At 39.1% G+C, this 14,239-nt stretch overlaps 1 protein-coding gene across 8 annotated transcripts in view; it reads left to right on the top strand.

The window, feature by feature from the left end:
* Positions 1-14,239, top strand: part of LOC121952968 (inositol 1,4,5-trisphosphate-gated calcium channel ITPR1) — a 107,191-nt gene that overhangs the window by 27,328 nt on the left and 65,624 nt on the right. For all 8 annotated transcript variants that reach the window (XM_042499869.2, XM_042499861.2, XM_088084253.1 and 5 more), the window contains exons 10-28: positions 184-279; positions 528-572; positions 2,942-3,096; positions 5,484-5,583; positions 5,965-6,125; positions 6,751-6,892; positions 7,103-7,261; positions 7,881-8,053; positions 9,469-9,588; positions 9,860-10,054; positions 10,235-10,486; positions 10,574-10,715; positions 10,808-10,961; positions 11,054-11,244; positions 12,518-12,650; positions 12,743-12,797; positions 12,887-13,052; positions 13,205-13,378; positions 13,489-13,563. In XM_042499869.2, the coding sequence (XP_042355803.1) occupies positions 184-279; positions 528-572; positions 2,942-3,096; positions 5,484-5,583; positions 5,965-6,125; positions 6,751-6,892; positions 7,103-7,261; positions 7,881-8,053; positions 9,469-9,588; positions 9,860-10,054; positions 10,235-10,486; positions 10,574-10,715; positions 10,808-10,961; positions 11,054-11,244; positions 12,518-12,650; positions 12,743-12,797; positions 12,887-13,052; positions 13,205-13,378; positions 13,489-13,563 (2,688 nt within the window). The remainder of the gene's footprint in view (positions 1-183; positions 280-527; positions 573-2,941; positions 3,097-5,483; positions 5,584-5,964; positions 6,126-6,750; positions 6,893-7,102; positions 7,262-7,880; positions 8,054-9,468; positions 9,589-9,859; positions 10,055-10,234; positions 10,487-10,573; positions 10,716-10,807; positions 10,962-11,053; positions 11,245-12,517; positions 12,651-12,742; positions 12,798-12,886; positions 13,053-13,204; positions 13,379-13,488; positions 13,564-14,239) is intronic.

The following is a 14,239-nucleotide window of genomic DNA, read 5'->3' as shown; positions in this document are numbered from 1 at the left end:
TGCCGGCAGTAAATGTACTAAATAAGTCTTCTTCAGTTTTATAGGAAAACCATAATCATGGTTCCTATATTATACTTAACAGCATTATATCCAGCATTATATCTGATAGTTGAGTCCACAGCACCAGGTAAATAAACTGTATGCACTGGTGTCAGATGTGACTGCTGTGTGCTCTGGTATCAGGTGGTGCAGCATGATCCATGTCGAGGGGGGGCAGGCTACTGGAACAGCCTTTTCAGGTTCAAACACCTTGCCACTGGACACTACCTGGCTGCAGAGGTCAGTGCACCACAGACACAAGGCAACTAAACACTGACAAAATTAAACACTATTGACATATTTTTATTAAACTTTAGGCATTACTGTTGCGTTTGTTTTTTAAGAGATTTATATTACTCAAAAAACTGTCCCGTAAAGCTACAGAGATAAGCTGTAAGACTAGGAAAACACTTAATTGAAGTGAAATTTAAGCTACATTGATATTAGAGAAAACAATATTGTGGTGAACCACTTTTGTGTTTTTGCAGGTGAATCCAGAGTATGAAGAGGAGTGTCTGGAGTCCCGCTCCTCAGTAAGTGAGCCACGTTTAAAAGATTTGTTTGTAGTGGATAACACACTTTAATCTGCAGGATTATGTAAATACTACTGTTCAAATTTTTGTGAAACTTAATGAAATATGGAATAGGCCTTGGCAGGATAAATGCCATTCATCTTAAAATCCAGTAGATGGTAGTAAAGTTCAATAGTGACCAAATATAGCCAGTTATGGAAAAACAATGTCTCTGTCCATATCACAATCCACAATCACAGGTACAAGTCACCCTCTGTGGTATCATACACATGTAGCTGCTCCAAATTCATACAGAGAGCAGATGTTACGGAGCACTCAGGGACAGTGGCTTCAGTTGTTCTCAAGTTAAGGTGTGACTACGGAAACTTAAATACACACACATCATCCATCTAATTATGCTATTACTTGCTTCCAAATGTGAATTGTCTGCAATAAACTCCACCAGAGAGTTTAAGGGAAAATTTCATGAAAACAATTGACTGTGCAGTTTGTGTTTGTGGACATCAACCAAAATAATGTAATAATTTTGGAAATATATTCAGTTAGTGATTGTACTCGTGGATTTGCAAATAATAAAACAATGGATTATTTCTGAAAGTCTGTACCTTGCCCTTCTAGTTTAAGTATATTCATTATTAACTTTGCCAAGGAGGTTAATGATTACTCAATTTAATCTGTTGATGTAAAACTATAAAGCAAGAAAATACTTAGTTTTAATTGGCGGGCAGTTGTCTGTTAAAATATGTAGTAAACTACAGGTAACCATAGTAACAATATGTGTGCTTTACACTATGGGTGCTTTTCATTATACTTACTTGTCTCCTCTAGCCTTTATGTGTCATGCTAGTTGATAAAAAACTTATGTGTAGTATACACCAGCGTTTCATCGCTCTGAACTCCTCTAGAAGCCTCCTCTTTCCTCATTCCTTGTCTCCTTGAGGTATATTTAAGGGATTGCAAAGGGAGTACAAATGTGCAAATGTACATGGTATGATAATTGTCAACTTTTATATCACGGTATACCTTAAAATAAGTATATTGCTGCAACCGTAGAGGACTGGAGGACTTATGTTAGCATACTGAAAAGCACCCTGTGTTTCCAGTTTAGTAACTGGTAAATCTCACCTAACTATGACTTAAACAGTCCGCAAACAAACTTAGAAAAAAACGGGGGCACCCTTTTTTTTTTTTGCTTTTTGCTGAGGATAATAAATAAATCACTTTTCCTGTGCTGCATTCACATACCTTTTGCAGGTATTTAAACCTTTGAAATCTAAGCAAATTGGTTGGATTTCACATGGTTAAAAAGGCAATGAAGAACTTGGCAAGAAATTAGTAGTTTTAGAATTTATTTATTTATTTTTTTGAACTGGGGAAATTTTTCTGGAAAATAAATTTCAAATGATCAAAGTTAAGTATTTAAAATTATTTTACGCAATATTTTTCTTGTGTATTTTCCCTTTTTTGGTTTGTTTGTTTTTTAACTTTCCCATTTTTTTTTACATGATTATTTTCTGTAATTGTTGTTTCCTCATTTTCAGGTAATTTTGTCATTTAGTTTTTCCGTACTCATTGCCTTCCTTCCTGTGTATTTGAAAGAAGTCAAGCCAATTCACCCAGGTTTCAAAGGGTTATTAGCTCCAGCAGTAGATAGCTGAATGCATTTTTGCAGCATGAGATGGTGTTGCATCTCAGTCACCAGCAGATGGCAGCCTTTCCCTGTGAATGCATCGTCCTGTGTTGGCTCTTCAGTTCTTTGCCACAGCTCACTGAAATGTTACTGTCAACATGAGGCTGTTAAGCATCTGCTGATCAGGCAGCGAGAAATGAACCAGCTCATAGTCGCTCTGCAGATAATAGACTCACTTCTACAAGAGAAAAACTCTTTTTACACCAATACCCAGAAGAGCTGAAGTGTGCCAGACATCCTGGGCAACAGAAAATAGGCCCATGTTATCGTAATGACTATTTTCATTACAATTGAAAAAAAAACAGGACTCAACTAAGCCAAGATATTTACTGGCGCCCAGCCAGTATCTCTGGTTAATTTGATGAAGGCTTTAGGCATATGTCTTTTCTGGTGACAAATTATTGGCTTGTTGAACTAACACTGTGACATTTTTCTGGGAAACTTCAATACAAAAGAATAATAATAGTTGAGCTCTTTTGACGAAAAGGGGTCTGAACAGTCATTGCATTTCTTTTTCCTAGAAATCTTTCCAAAGTAATATTTTACTCTTGTCACTTTTATCGATCTTGACACAAACGTGGCAGATAATTTCAGTAGCTAAAAATTATAATCCAAGTGGTGACTTTTTTGTAGTGCTGGACAGTTCTAATCATACTCTGTTTTGACTTTTCCCCTCCAGCTGGACTCGGAGCAGGAAGCCTTACGGGCCCGTTTGAGAAACATCCAGGACAAAGTCATGTACACCCTTGTGTCTGTCCCTGACGGAAATGACATCTCTTCCATATTCGAGCTCGACCCGACCACGTTGAGAGGCGGAGACTCGCTGGTACCCAGGTAGGAGGCCAGTGACGTCAGAGCAGGGACATGTTTCCGACCTGCTCAGACCTGTGTTACAGAGAAGAGCGTGGTCCATTGCCTGCTGTGTCACTCTTTCCACTGAAACACAAACAAGTCGGGGACTTCCACTGTATATAAAGTCATCGTAATATGTTATCAGAACGATAAATCATGGAAAGTGTGTGTGTTAAATGTTAGATAACTTGCTGATGACTTGCTGTTACTCACAACACACAGTATCACGCAGGTCTTCCAGGCAGAGCTCTTCTTCGTGGCTGTCGCACTAATAAGGATATTCACGCTGACAAATTGCATCAAACAGATTTCTGACATTATCCTTCTTTGTGTGTGAGCAGATGTGCTTATGCTTGTTGTGGCGATGATTTGCTTTTTTGGCAGTGGTGACAAATTTTGTATGACAATGTGTGTGTTTGACTCACATTATTTTACTGGTTTAACTGAATTTCACGAGAATAACTGGAGAAAGAGGAAGCTGTTGTAACACACATGGGTGTGATGTTTTCTTGAGAACATGTAGGTAATTCTGTAGTTTTATCTTAAAGTTGCTGTGCTTCTTGTGTATCTGAAAACGAGATCGTGAGATGATAGCTCAGTCTGCTGAGCATGTGTGAGAATATTTGAAAATTGACTGTCTAGTACATTATTTTTGTATAAAAACTCTTCAGTGCCATGTGACAGTTAAGATTTTGTGATCTCATCATTATCACTGCAAATTACTGGACACAAGTACTGTACATCATGCCTGACTGTGAATGTTGTGTTTGTGATATAGTTACCTTATAAGGAGAGCAAATCACTAAATCAAATTAAAACTTAAATTAAAGCCATTGAGATTATCCTCTAAGGATGAAGCACAACCAAGCACTAATGCTGGATAGCACATGAACCTAAGCTCCACATACACACTCACCGATGGACTGACCTATCAATCTAGCTCTGCTATTTCTCCAGTAATTAACTCGTACTATACAGTGGTCCCCCCAGAAGATTGTCATAGGGGTGGCCAGATGGGATCACTGGAAAATTTTGGGGTGGCACAAATGGAAGTAAATCTGTTCCATCTGTTTTTGAGTCATTGAATTTCCAGCACTGAAAATGTATGCATTGAAATTATATATCTGATTTTTTTCCTCTGAATTCAGTTCTTCAGATTTTCGGTAACTCAATTTCACCTTTATTTTTCATTGCTCACAAATTCAGAATCAAAAAATTCACATCTTAAAAAATTCAACTAATATATTTTCAAGTTGCTCAAATTAGATAGGCCAAATTCACATGCCAAAATATGAGATATGAACTTCAGAGTGAACATCTGGGAACCCAAGGATGAACGATTCTAGATCGAGTCAAACCAACATCCAGCCAATCAAGTTACGCTCCATGTGGCATGTGAATTTAGCCTATTGAATGTGAGCAACTTGAATATATATTATTTGAATTTTTTAGGACGTGAATCTTGATGGAACAGATTTATGTACTTCCATAGGCACACCAACACCAAAAGTCATAACTAAATTTCAGGAATTTGATTATGCTGTTGTATATAGGCTTGTTGAAAAATGTGTTAATATGAGCGTGAAGAATCACATACCGATAGACTTTGGTTAGTTATTTTACAGTTATTATTACTAATTATCTGATGTGCAGAAACTAATACTGGTACAGTTAACATTTTGAGTTCCACATTGGTCCTACTTTAATGTTTAATGTATCTACTGTATACATATTAGTCAATGCTATGATCTACAAATAGGCTTGTGGTTCTTTTTCAATAATGAACAAAACAAATATACAGCTTTAATTTGAAGGAGTACATTGACATTAGGGAACAAAACATTTACTGGGAGCAAGACTATTCAAGTTTAAAACACCACACAGAGATTTTCTTGATCGTGGGCCAGGGATGTATCAGGGTGGCTGTGCCTTTATTCTTAACAATCAGAAATGAGAAGTTGATGAGCCTAATAAGAGCAAGAGCCAGAAGCATTTTCACAATATTCGTCGTTCCTATCTTGCAACATGGATATGACAGTGCAGACAGTGGTGCATGCAGTGTTCAGGGTTCAATTAGAGGGCAGCCATTAGAGCACCCTATCATGTTTTCTTCCATATTCGAGCACCCACTTTATTATTTTTTTAATTATCATAGAAGCATCCAAGAGGGCACTTTTGAAATTTTTTTTTTCTCTTTTGCATATGGTGCCCCGGGGCCTTAGCAATAATTTGCATATTTGATTCTGTAATGTCCATGGATTTACACGTTTCAGGATGCCTAACAACACCGTCTGTGTTCTAGTATCTAATATTTGTTCTCCATGTACAATATGCAATCATTAATCAAACGTATTGATATGTGTTTTCAGGAACTCATATGTACGCCTCAGGCACCTGTGCACAAACACATGGGTTCACAGCACCAACCAACCAATCGACAAGGAGGAAGAAAAGCCTGTCATGCTGCGCGTGAGTGACCATTAATTTGCACTAATACATAACAGCAACCATATCTGTGGTAAATTGTTGGCATGACAGACTGTACATGATGCTGGGTTTATGAGATTATATGAGTCACAAAGAGGGTCACTAATAAAAAGAATCTAAACCAACTGTTCTCTGCTCAAATCCTTCTGTGTAACCGCCTCCTTCCCTGCTGTGAAGTTATGGAAGTGTTTTGGAATAAACACTATTGCCCTGTACACACATTTGTTTTTTGATTGCAGTTTTCATTATGTGTTTTTGGAGGAGGAATTGAAACAAGCGGGTCCAGAGACCAATTCTAAATACTCAAAAATACCTCGTATTGCTCTGTTAAATAACAGCTGTGCATCTCTTTTCTGATTCAAGATCGGCACCTCAGCACTGAAAGAGGACAAAGAGGCTTTTGCCATTGTGCCTGTCTCCCCGGCTGAAGTGAGAGACCTTGACTTTGCCAACGATGCCAGTAAAGTGTTGGCCTCTATTGCTGGAAAGCTGGAAAAAGGAACCATCACACAAAATGAGAGGAGGTATGAAATGAACAGCAGTGCCAGACTGGGGAGTTCTACCCAATCCAAGCCAATCCATATTCATTTATAAAGCACATGGAAAAACAACAACAGTTGCAAAGCAAAAACTATAAAAAATAACACAAGAAAACAGACAATAGAAAAATAAAATAGAATAAAAAAAATAGATAATAATAATAATAATAAGAAAAATAATCTATCTTCTACCATAATTTCTTAAGATGGACCCTAAGTCATATATATAAGCAGATAAGTGGAAAAGCGAATTGGTGCCCAAGAAAAGAAGCCTGAAGAGGAAGAGGTGCTGAGGAGGATGCAGAGTCTCTAAGTCTGACAGATATATGTAAACTAAAAAGCAACAGAATGGCAGAATCCACAGAGACAGTAGCTAATGAAGATCATTGAAAACTTTTTTTTTTAGTTGGTTGTCACTTGCTCTTTCTGGAGTTTCTACCATTGTTTCCCTGTTAAAGGGTTTTTTTAGGGGAAGTTTCACCTTATTCGCTGTGAAGGACAGAGGGATGTGGTATGTTGTAAAGGCCTCTTAGGCAAATTGTTATTGGTGATATTGGACTGTTTAAATAAAATTTGCTTGACTTATTGAATTTTCTGTTTGTACGATCAGAGCGGTAACCAAGCTTCTGGAGGATCTGGTGTTCTTTGTGGTGGATATTCCAAACAACGGACAGGACGTTCTTGAGATAATGGTCAACAAACCCAACAGGGAGCGACAGAAACTTATGAGAGAACAGAATATTCTCAAACAGGTGATGCAGCAAATGTAACATTTTGAACACATTCTTCAGATTTTCCATTAAATGTGTTTGAACCTCCCTGAACTCCCTCCAACATTTTGTTACTCTCTTTATCATAATTCAAAGTGGCACGGTTGCCAGGCCTGCTGTCTGTGTCAGTGTGCTCTTTTGGCTTTAACCTCAGTGTGATCAGAACTGTCACAACCTTATCTCCGTGTTCAGATCTTCAAGCTGCTGCAGGCTCCGTTCACAGACAGCGGGGACGGTCCCATGCTGAGACTGGAAGAGCTGGCCGACCAGCGTCATGCCCCCTTCAGACACATCTGCCGCCTGTGTTACCGGGTTTTGCGTCACTCTCAGCAGGACTACCGCAAGAACCAGGTACACTTTAACCGGGCTTGAAGTCTGCTTTACAAGCACCAACACTGTATGACTATATCTATGTACTGGAGTTTGTGTAAAGGTGGATTCCAAATTCCCTTAATTAAGTCTAATAGTTAATGAAAGAGGCCTTTGCTCTGATATACTGATGTTTAACCTAATGTCCTGTGCATTTTGCAAGGCTCACCAACAGAGCCCCTTTATCAAATTGTCTGCTAATACGAATACACAGAGCCACACAGAGAAACATCCCATAATAAAAGCCCGCCAATTTGAAATACAACATTCCCATTTTCTGAGAAAAAAATCGATTTCTCTTAAACACATTACAGTGTAATTTTTAGATGGGTCATTTAATTAGGTGGATTATGGGGGCAATCTGGTTCTTGTGAACATGCTCTGTTTCTCTGCACACAGATGACTAGGGCCAAAGTGGCCTCAGTCAATATCCGTAATGGATACAGACATAACAAGGTTATGTCTTATAGTCCGCCTGGAGAATGTAAAGAGATCAAGACAAAAAAGCTAGGTAAATAATGACATTTGTCACAGTGAGTCTGTGCCGTCTTGTTTTGGCTTGTGCATGCTCAGATTGTTTTTCTGTTTGTCTGTCCTGTAGGAGTATATCGCCAAGCAGTTCCGCTTCATGCAGAAACAGATCGGCTACGACGTCCTGGCAGAGGACACGATCACAGCTCTGCTCCACAACAACCGCAAGCTGCTGGAGAAACATATCACTGCTGCAGAGATCGACACATTTGTTAGTCTGGTCCGCAAGAACCGTGAGCCAAGGTTTGTGTGTGCGTCTGTGGGTAATTACACCATCAACATGGTGATCTCGATAAAAAGGCATATTAAGGATAAAATATTTTGCAGGACAATGTGTTAATAGATATTGTTTATATCTCAATTATAATCTGCATACCCTGATCATACAGTATCCTTTTTACCTGTATGCACACAATAGGTTCACTTAAAGGAAATATCCAACCCCGAAATGACCATTTGCATATCAATTGCTGCCCCTGTATTTCGCTGAACTCCTGAAGAAAAGTTTGTTTTTCTTATATGCCTCCACAGTGAACTATGAATAAAAAAACTAAGAAATTCTTCATGAATTGGAGAAAAGGGGTCCATGTTCAACAACAGGAAAACTATATTGAAACATTGTTTACAAACTCACGCAACTCGTGCTATTTAATCCATTTATCCAGTCGTATGCTTACAACTTTCCAAACAGGCAGCCCTCTTCAACTAGAAACCAAACAGAAGCTGAAACTTACCTACGCTCTCTTTAAAGCCAGACTTTGCTGACCATGGGAGTTGCTGGTCTACTGCTTCCTGTTGGAGCAGTAGACCAGTTGGTAGTTTGTTTGAGTTTGGTGAATCTGAACTAACCTCATAGTCACATAATAACCCAAACTAACTGATCAAGGCAGCATTAGACCAGCAGTTCTCACATTAAGCAAGGTAAAACTACTCTTTTTGTTAATGGAGTGTGGCTTTGAAGAGAGCATTGAAAGTTTCACTTTCCGTTAGGATTCCCATCAGGAACGGCTGTTTGTTTTGGATTTACTGAGCATACTACTAGAAAAATAAGACTTGCATTATACTGCATGAGCAGTGTAAGAGTTTGTAAATGTATGTTTTTGATATAGTTTTGTTGTTAAATGTGGACCCCTATGACTTCTATTTATTAGGAGTTTTTTTTTTTTTTTTAAATTCTTCGTTCAATGAAGGCAAGCCAAAAAAACCCTCAAAGTTTTCAAACATAACACGGTGTGAATATTTGATCTACAAATGATCTTTTGAAGTGGGAAATATTTCTTGAAACCACATAAGCAGTGTTCATAAAACAGTTTAAACTACCACAGCCAGCCACTAAAAAGTAAGGACATTCGATTTAAAAAACAACAATAAAATGTGCACTTAAATGTCACTTAAATTTTGTTGAAATATCCCTTTACTCTTGCTGGATCAGTATGGTGAACTACTTTAAGTGATCAAATTAAAGTGTGTCATTCACTCTGTAACAGTGTTATGCTTTTACATATCTCTGGTGCTTAAGTTGATCTTGAGCCTCGAGTTTTTTAAGCATTGTGAATGATTGATTGAATTTTGCATATTTTGTGTGTGTGTGTGTGTGTGTGTGTGTGTGTGTGTGTGTGTGTGTGTGTGTGTGTGTGTGTGTGTGTGTGTGTATCCAGGTTTTTGGACTACCTGTCAGACTTGTGTGTGTCAATGAATAAGTCCATCCCTGTGACACAAGAGCTCATCTGTAACGCAGTGCTGGATCCAGCTAACGCAGACATCCTCATAGAAACTAAGTGAGTCATCTCCCGCTCTGCCTCCTCCTATTTCTGTCTCTTCCTCTTCTATAATGCCAATGTGCAACAGTGGGAAGTAATAATAAGGTGATAGGTCTCACAGGTGTGTTTACATGGCTTTTCCCATTTATAGCCTCTGATGGTGTCAGTAATGACATTGACAATCATTGTTTTCTAAGTTTAATTCTTTTGTTGAAATTTGTCACAAATGCATACTCATTTCCATTTTTTTTTTTACCAAAACTAAACATAACCCTCCCCACTCCTGCAGACTCGTGCTGTCAAGATTTGAGATTGAGGGAGCGCCGCTTGGGGAGAACTCTGTAGAGTCAGAGGAGGATGAGGAGGAAGTGTGGTTGTTCTGGAAAGACAGTAATAAAGAAATCCGCAGTAAAAGCATCAGGGAGCTGGCCCAGGATGCCAAGGAGGGCCAGAAGGAGGACCAGGAGGTGATCAGTTATTACAGGTAGTTACTGTGATTTATTTAACGTGTGGTTTTCTGAGATGAAGGAGATAATACTCGTTGACTCGATAATGCTAGTTATGTATATACAAACAGGGTCACCTGTAAAGCTAAAACAAACAAAACAACAAAAGTGTTTGCTGTTTTAAATGTGAGTCTGTCTGTGTGTATTCACTGCTGCAGGTACCAGCTGAACCTGTTTGCCAGGATGTGTTTGGACCGCCAGTACCTGGCAATCAACAAGATCTCTGGCCAGCTGGACGTGGACCTGATCTTGCGATGCATGTCAGATGAAGACTTGCCCTACGATCTGCGAGCTTCCTTCTGCCGAATGATGCTGCACATGCATGTGGATCGTGATCCACAGGAACAGGTCACGCCTGTCAAATATGCTCGACTGTGGTCTGAGATCCCCTCAGAGATTGCTATTGATGAGTGAGTAAAAGGACAAATTCAATGGATTTACCATGGATTTTTTTGTATGTTTTACAATCATTTGTGTTTTTCGTTCTCTTATTGTAGTTATGACAATGATGGAACATCTAAGGATGAAATCAAGGAGCGATTCTCTCAGACTATGGAGTTTGTTGAGAACTACCTGAGAGACGTGGTGTGTCAGAGCTTCCCTTTTGCAGATAAAGAGAAGAACAAGCTCACGTTTGAGGTCAGTCTGCCACATTCTTGATATCTAATCATGTCAAAGTAGTCCAATTTTGATGGCAAATCCTGCAAAGCTACTGTCTCTTCCTTGTTTAGGTGGTGAATCTGGCCAGAAACCTGATTTATTTTGGCTTCTACAACTTCAGTGACCTGCTGAGACTAACCAAGATCCTGCTGGCTATTCTAGACTGTGTCCATGTGAGCACAGTTTTCCCTTTCAACAAGATGGACAAAGACGAAGAAAGTAAAGGTATGAACTCCATGGCTGGTCAATGGTGGAATAAATATCTCACGGATGTGAAGTCGATGTCTGTATTTGTGCATGTGTGTGCTTGTGTCCAGGCAGCAATGTGATGAGGTCCATTCATGGAGTAGGAGAGCTGATGTCCCAAGTGGTACTGAGAGGAGGGGGCTTCCTCCCCACAACTTCAAACACCAGCTCCAGTGGAGAAACAGTCAAGACCCAGACTGAACCGGAGAAACAGGACATACTGGTCATGGACACCAAGCTCAAGATCATTGAGATCCTGCAGGTGAAGAACATGTAATATTACACCTAAATGCATGTCACATATACAACACAGTACATACAGTACCGTAGACTGAATAAACTTAATGGACGTAGCCACCATGACAGTTTTGTAGACCCATAATTTTGCATTTTGACCGTCACCATCTTGGACTTTTGGAGCTAAAGGTTACCATTTGGACAAGTGAGTGGACCTGACTCTAATGCTAACATTTACATGTTGGCTCCATTTGCACTGAGAAGTCGGATTTCCAACTTGGAAAGTTGGAGGAACCCCACCAACCTCGACCTCAAAATCCAGTAAAGCTACTCCGAGCTTTAACTGTAGTTAATGCTTTAGTAATATAATGTTTATGGGTGCTTCTACCTTATTTTTGTCTCAGTAAAACAGTTGTTTACATCTAGCTCCTGAAATATTGGATAATGTGTTATTATCAACTAGTTTTGCTAACTATGGCTAACTGGGCATGAAATTCTTAGTTTTGACTTTTCGACTTGTACCTTATCAACTTGGGTGTGATGTCATTCCTAGCTCTGCCCTCCGACTTCCAAGATAAATGGAATGCATCATCAGTCTATGGTTGTCTATGATAATACCAATGCAAATTTACGTCAACAAACAAACTGAAAACCATCACAACAAATGTGCTTCCTGCAAAAATGGGTATCCGACAAGTTGTAGGGCATTTAGTACAACCAAACACTAAACAAGACATTTTTAGATGACTAAAGAAATACAATTAACCTTGTGAACTAAAAAACACATGGAAATGGCACCAGTTATGGTTATATCCCATAAATCTGGGGTTACGCCATGGTTACCTTACTTAACCAACGTTGTTGCTTGGTAGCAACTTTTCAGTTGATGGCACCCACCTGTCACTCAGAACAGCCATGCCCTTAATTATAAATAACTTGGAGCCTTAAAAAATGTAAATGGGTAAGTTGTATAAAATTCACCCCCCTGTACACCCCTGTACAGTTGTCATGAACTTTGAAATTAGCTTAGACCAAAACCATTTTTTGTACCAGGCTGTAAGCATGTTTATATCTGCTGTAAAGTTGGGCATTTTAACATGGGGGTCTATGGGATTGACAAGCTTTTAGAGTAGGCCTCAAGTGGCCATTAGAGGAACTGCAGTTTTTGGCACTTCTGTGTTGGCTTAATTATTCAGTCCTGCAGGTTGTTGCTTGTGCACACACATATGGTGCGTGCTCAGACTCAGTCCCTGCATCCTCTAAAATATTCACATAAAACTTGATTTCTTGCCCTGTAGTTCATCTTGAATGTCCGCCTGGACTACAGGATCTCCTGTCTGCTGTCTATATTCAAGAGGGAGTTTGATGAGAGTAACTCCCAGAGTGAATTATCTGTAGCTGGAGCTGTGGAAGGGCCGAACAACATGCCAGGTCAGGGTAACGTTCATGACTGCACTTTATACAAATGTTGGGCCGATGAAAAAGTCTTTGTTGCTTACAAATGTATTTTTTTTTTATTTCAGGGGCTTTGGATTTTGAGCACATAGAAGAGCAGGCAGAGGGTATATTTGGTGGAAGGTAATTCCATTTCAATAGAGGAAGAGTCAGAAAATACAAGAACAGGATGTTTTCATTTGAGTGTGTGTTCTGTGTGTGTGTGTGTGTAGTGAAGAGAACACCCCACTGGACCTGGATGATCATGGTGGCCGCACCTTCTTGAGGGTCCTTCTCCACTTAACCATGCATGACTATCCTCCTCTGGTGTCCAGAGCCCTCCACCTGCTCTTTAGACATTTCAGCCAGAGGCAGGAGGTCTTGCAGGCTTTTAAGCAGGTAAACAACTTAAGCATAGAAAATCATACCATTTTAACTGAAATGTGTTTTGCATTTGATTTATGTAATTGTTTGAAACATGCATGCATACAAAACTTAAATGCATTTACAGTAACATTTCAATCATCTTGTATTATATTGTGTGTTCACAGGTCCAGCTGCTAGTCACCAGCCAAGATGTGGAAAATTACAAGCAAATAAAGTCAGATCTGGACCAGCTGCGCTCTATTGTAGAGAAGTCTGAGCTCTGGGTGTACAAAAGGCAGGGGCCAGACGAGGGCATGGATGCAGGAGAGGGGCTCTCTGTTGAGTCAGAGCATAAAAAGGTGCTGAGTGTTGTACATCAAACAATCACACACAAACGCTGGAAAGCCAGTCGCCACTAAGTCTCTTTGCAAGAGTTTCTCTGATGTATTGTCTCTGGTGTACCATGTAGGGTGATTCAGGGGGTGCAGATAAACCAAAGAAGGCAGAAAGCACCAGCAGCTACAACTACAGGGTGGTAAAGGAGGTAACTCTCACTTCTTATTATGTTTAACCCTTAGGGCCTATTTTGTTTTATGTGCTTGTCATTCTTCTTTTTTTGATAATTGTGGTTGTGTTCACGCATGTGGCATAAATCTTGGCAAGATTGTGTATTTTTGTCTTATCTTGGAATTTCCAGGTAGTAAGTCTAAACTACACTGTAAACAGCATTGTTACATTCATACTGTTAAGTGTAAAAAATGTGCCATTGAAACCAACCCATTCAAACTGCAAATTTGGATCCCACAGCCATCAAAGCATAAAAACATACATTATATTATTTCTGTGTCATTCTTCCTTTTTTCTTTTTTCCACCTGATGATGTAATTTTTACCGTATTTGGCATATGGAAAAAATACATGGTTTTTCCACTAGGTGCTCTGTCTCAATCAATGTTTCTGCTAATAATTGACATATCCCACGGTGTGGTAATAAAAAAAATCTACTTAACTTAGATCATATTGAAAATAATTCATTTTTTGCGGGGTAATTTCATTTAAAAACATTGTGGCATAGTGACAACAACCTGACATTTAAAGGGTTACAATTCAGAAAATTAATTATAACTTAACAAAAGTAGAAAAAAATCTTAATGCATAATATTTTTAAAACTTGATTTTGAAAGGGGCATTTTGTGTTCAGAATGATACAAGTACGTGTAA

Source organism: Plectropomus leopardus, chromosome 2 (assembly GCF_026936395.1).
Source record: "Plectropomus leopardus strain MGB_pleo_1.0 chromosome 2, ASM2693639v1, whole genome shotgun sequence".
Classification (NCBI taxonomy): domain Eukaryota; kingdom Metazoa; phylum Chordata; class Actinopteri; order Perciformes; family Serranidae; genus Plectropomus; species Plectropomus leopardus.
The sequence above is the reverse complement of the archived record's forward strand: the minus strand, read 5'-3'. Positions and strand labels throughout refer to the sequence as shown.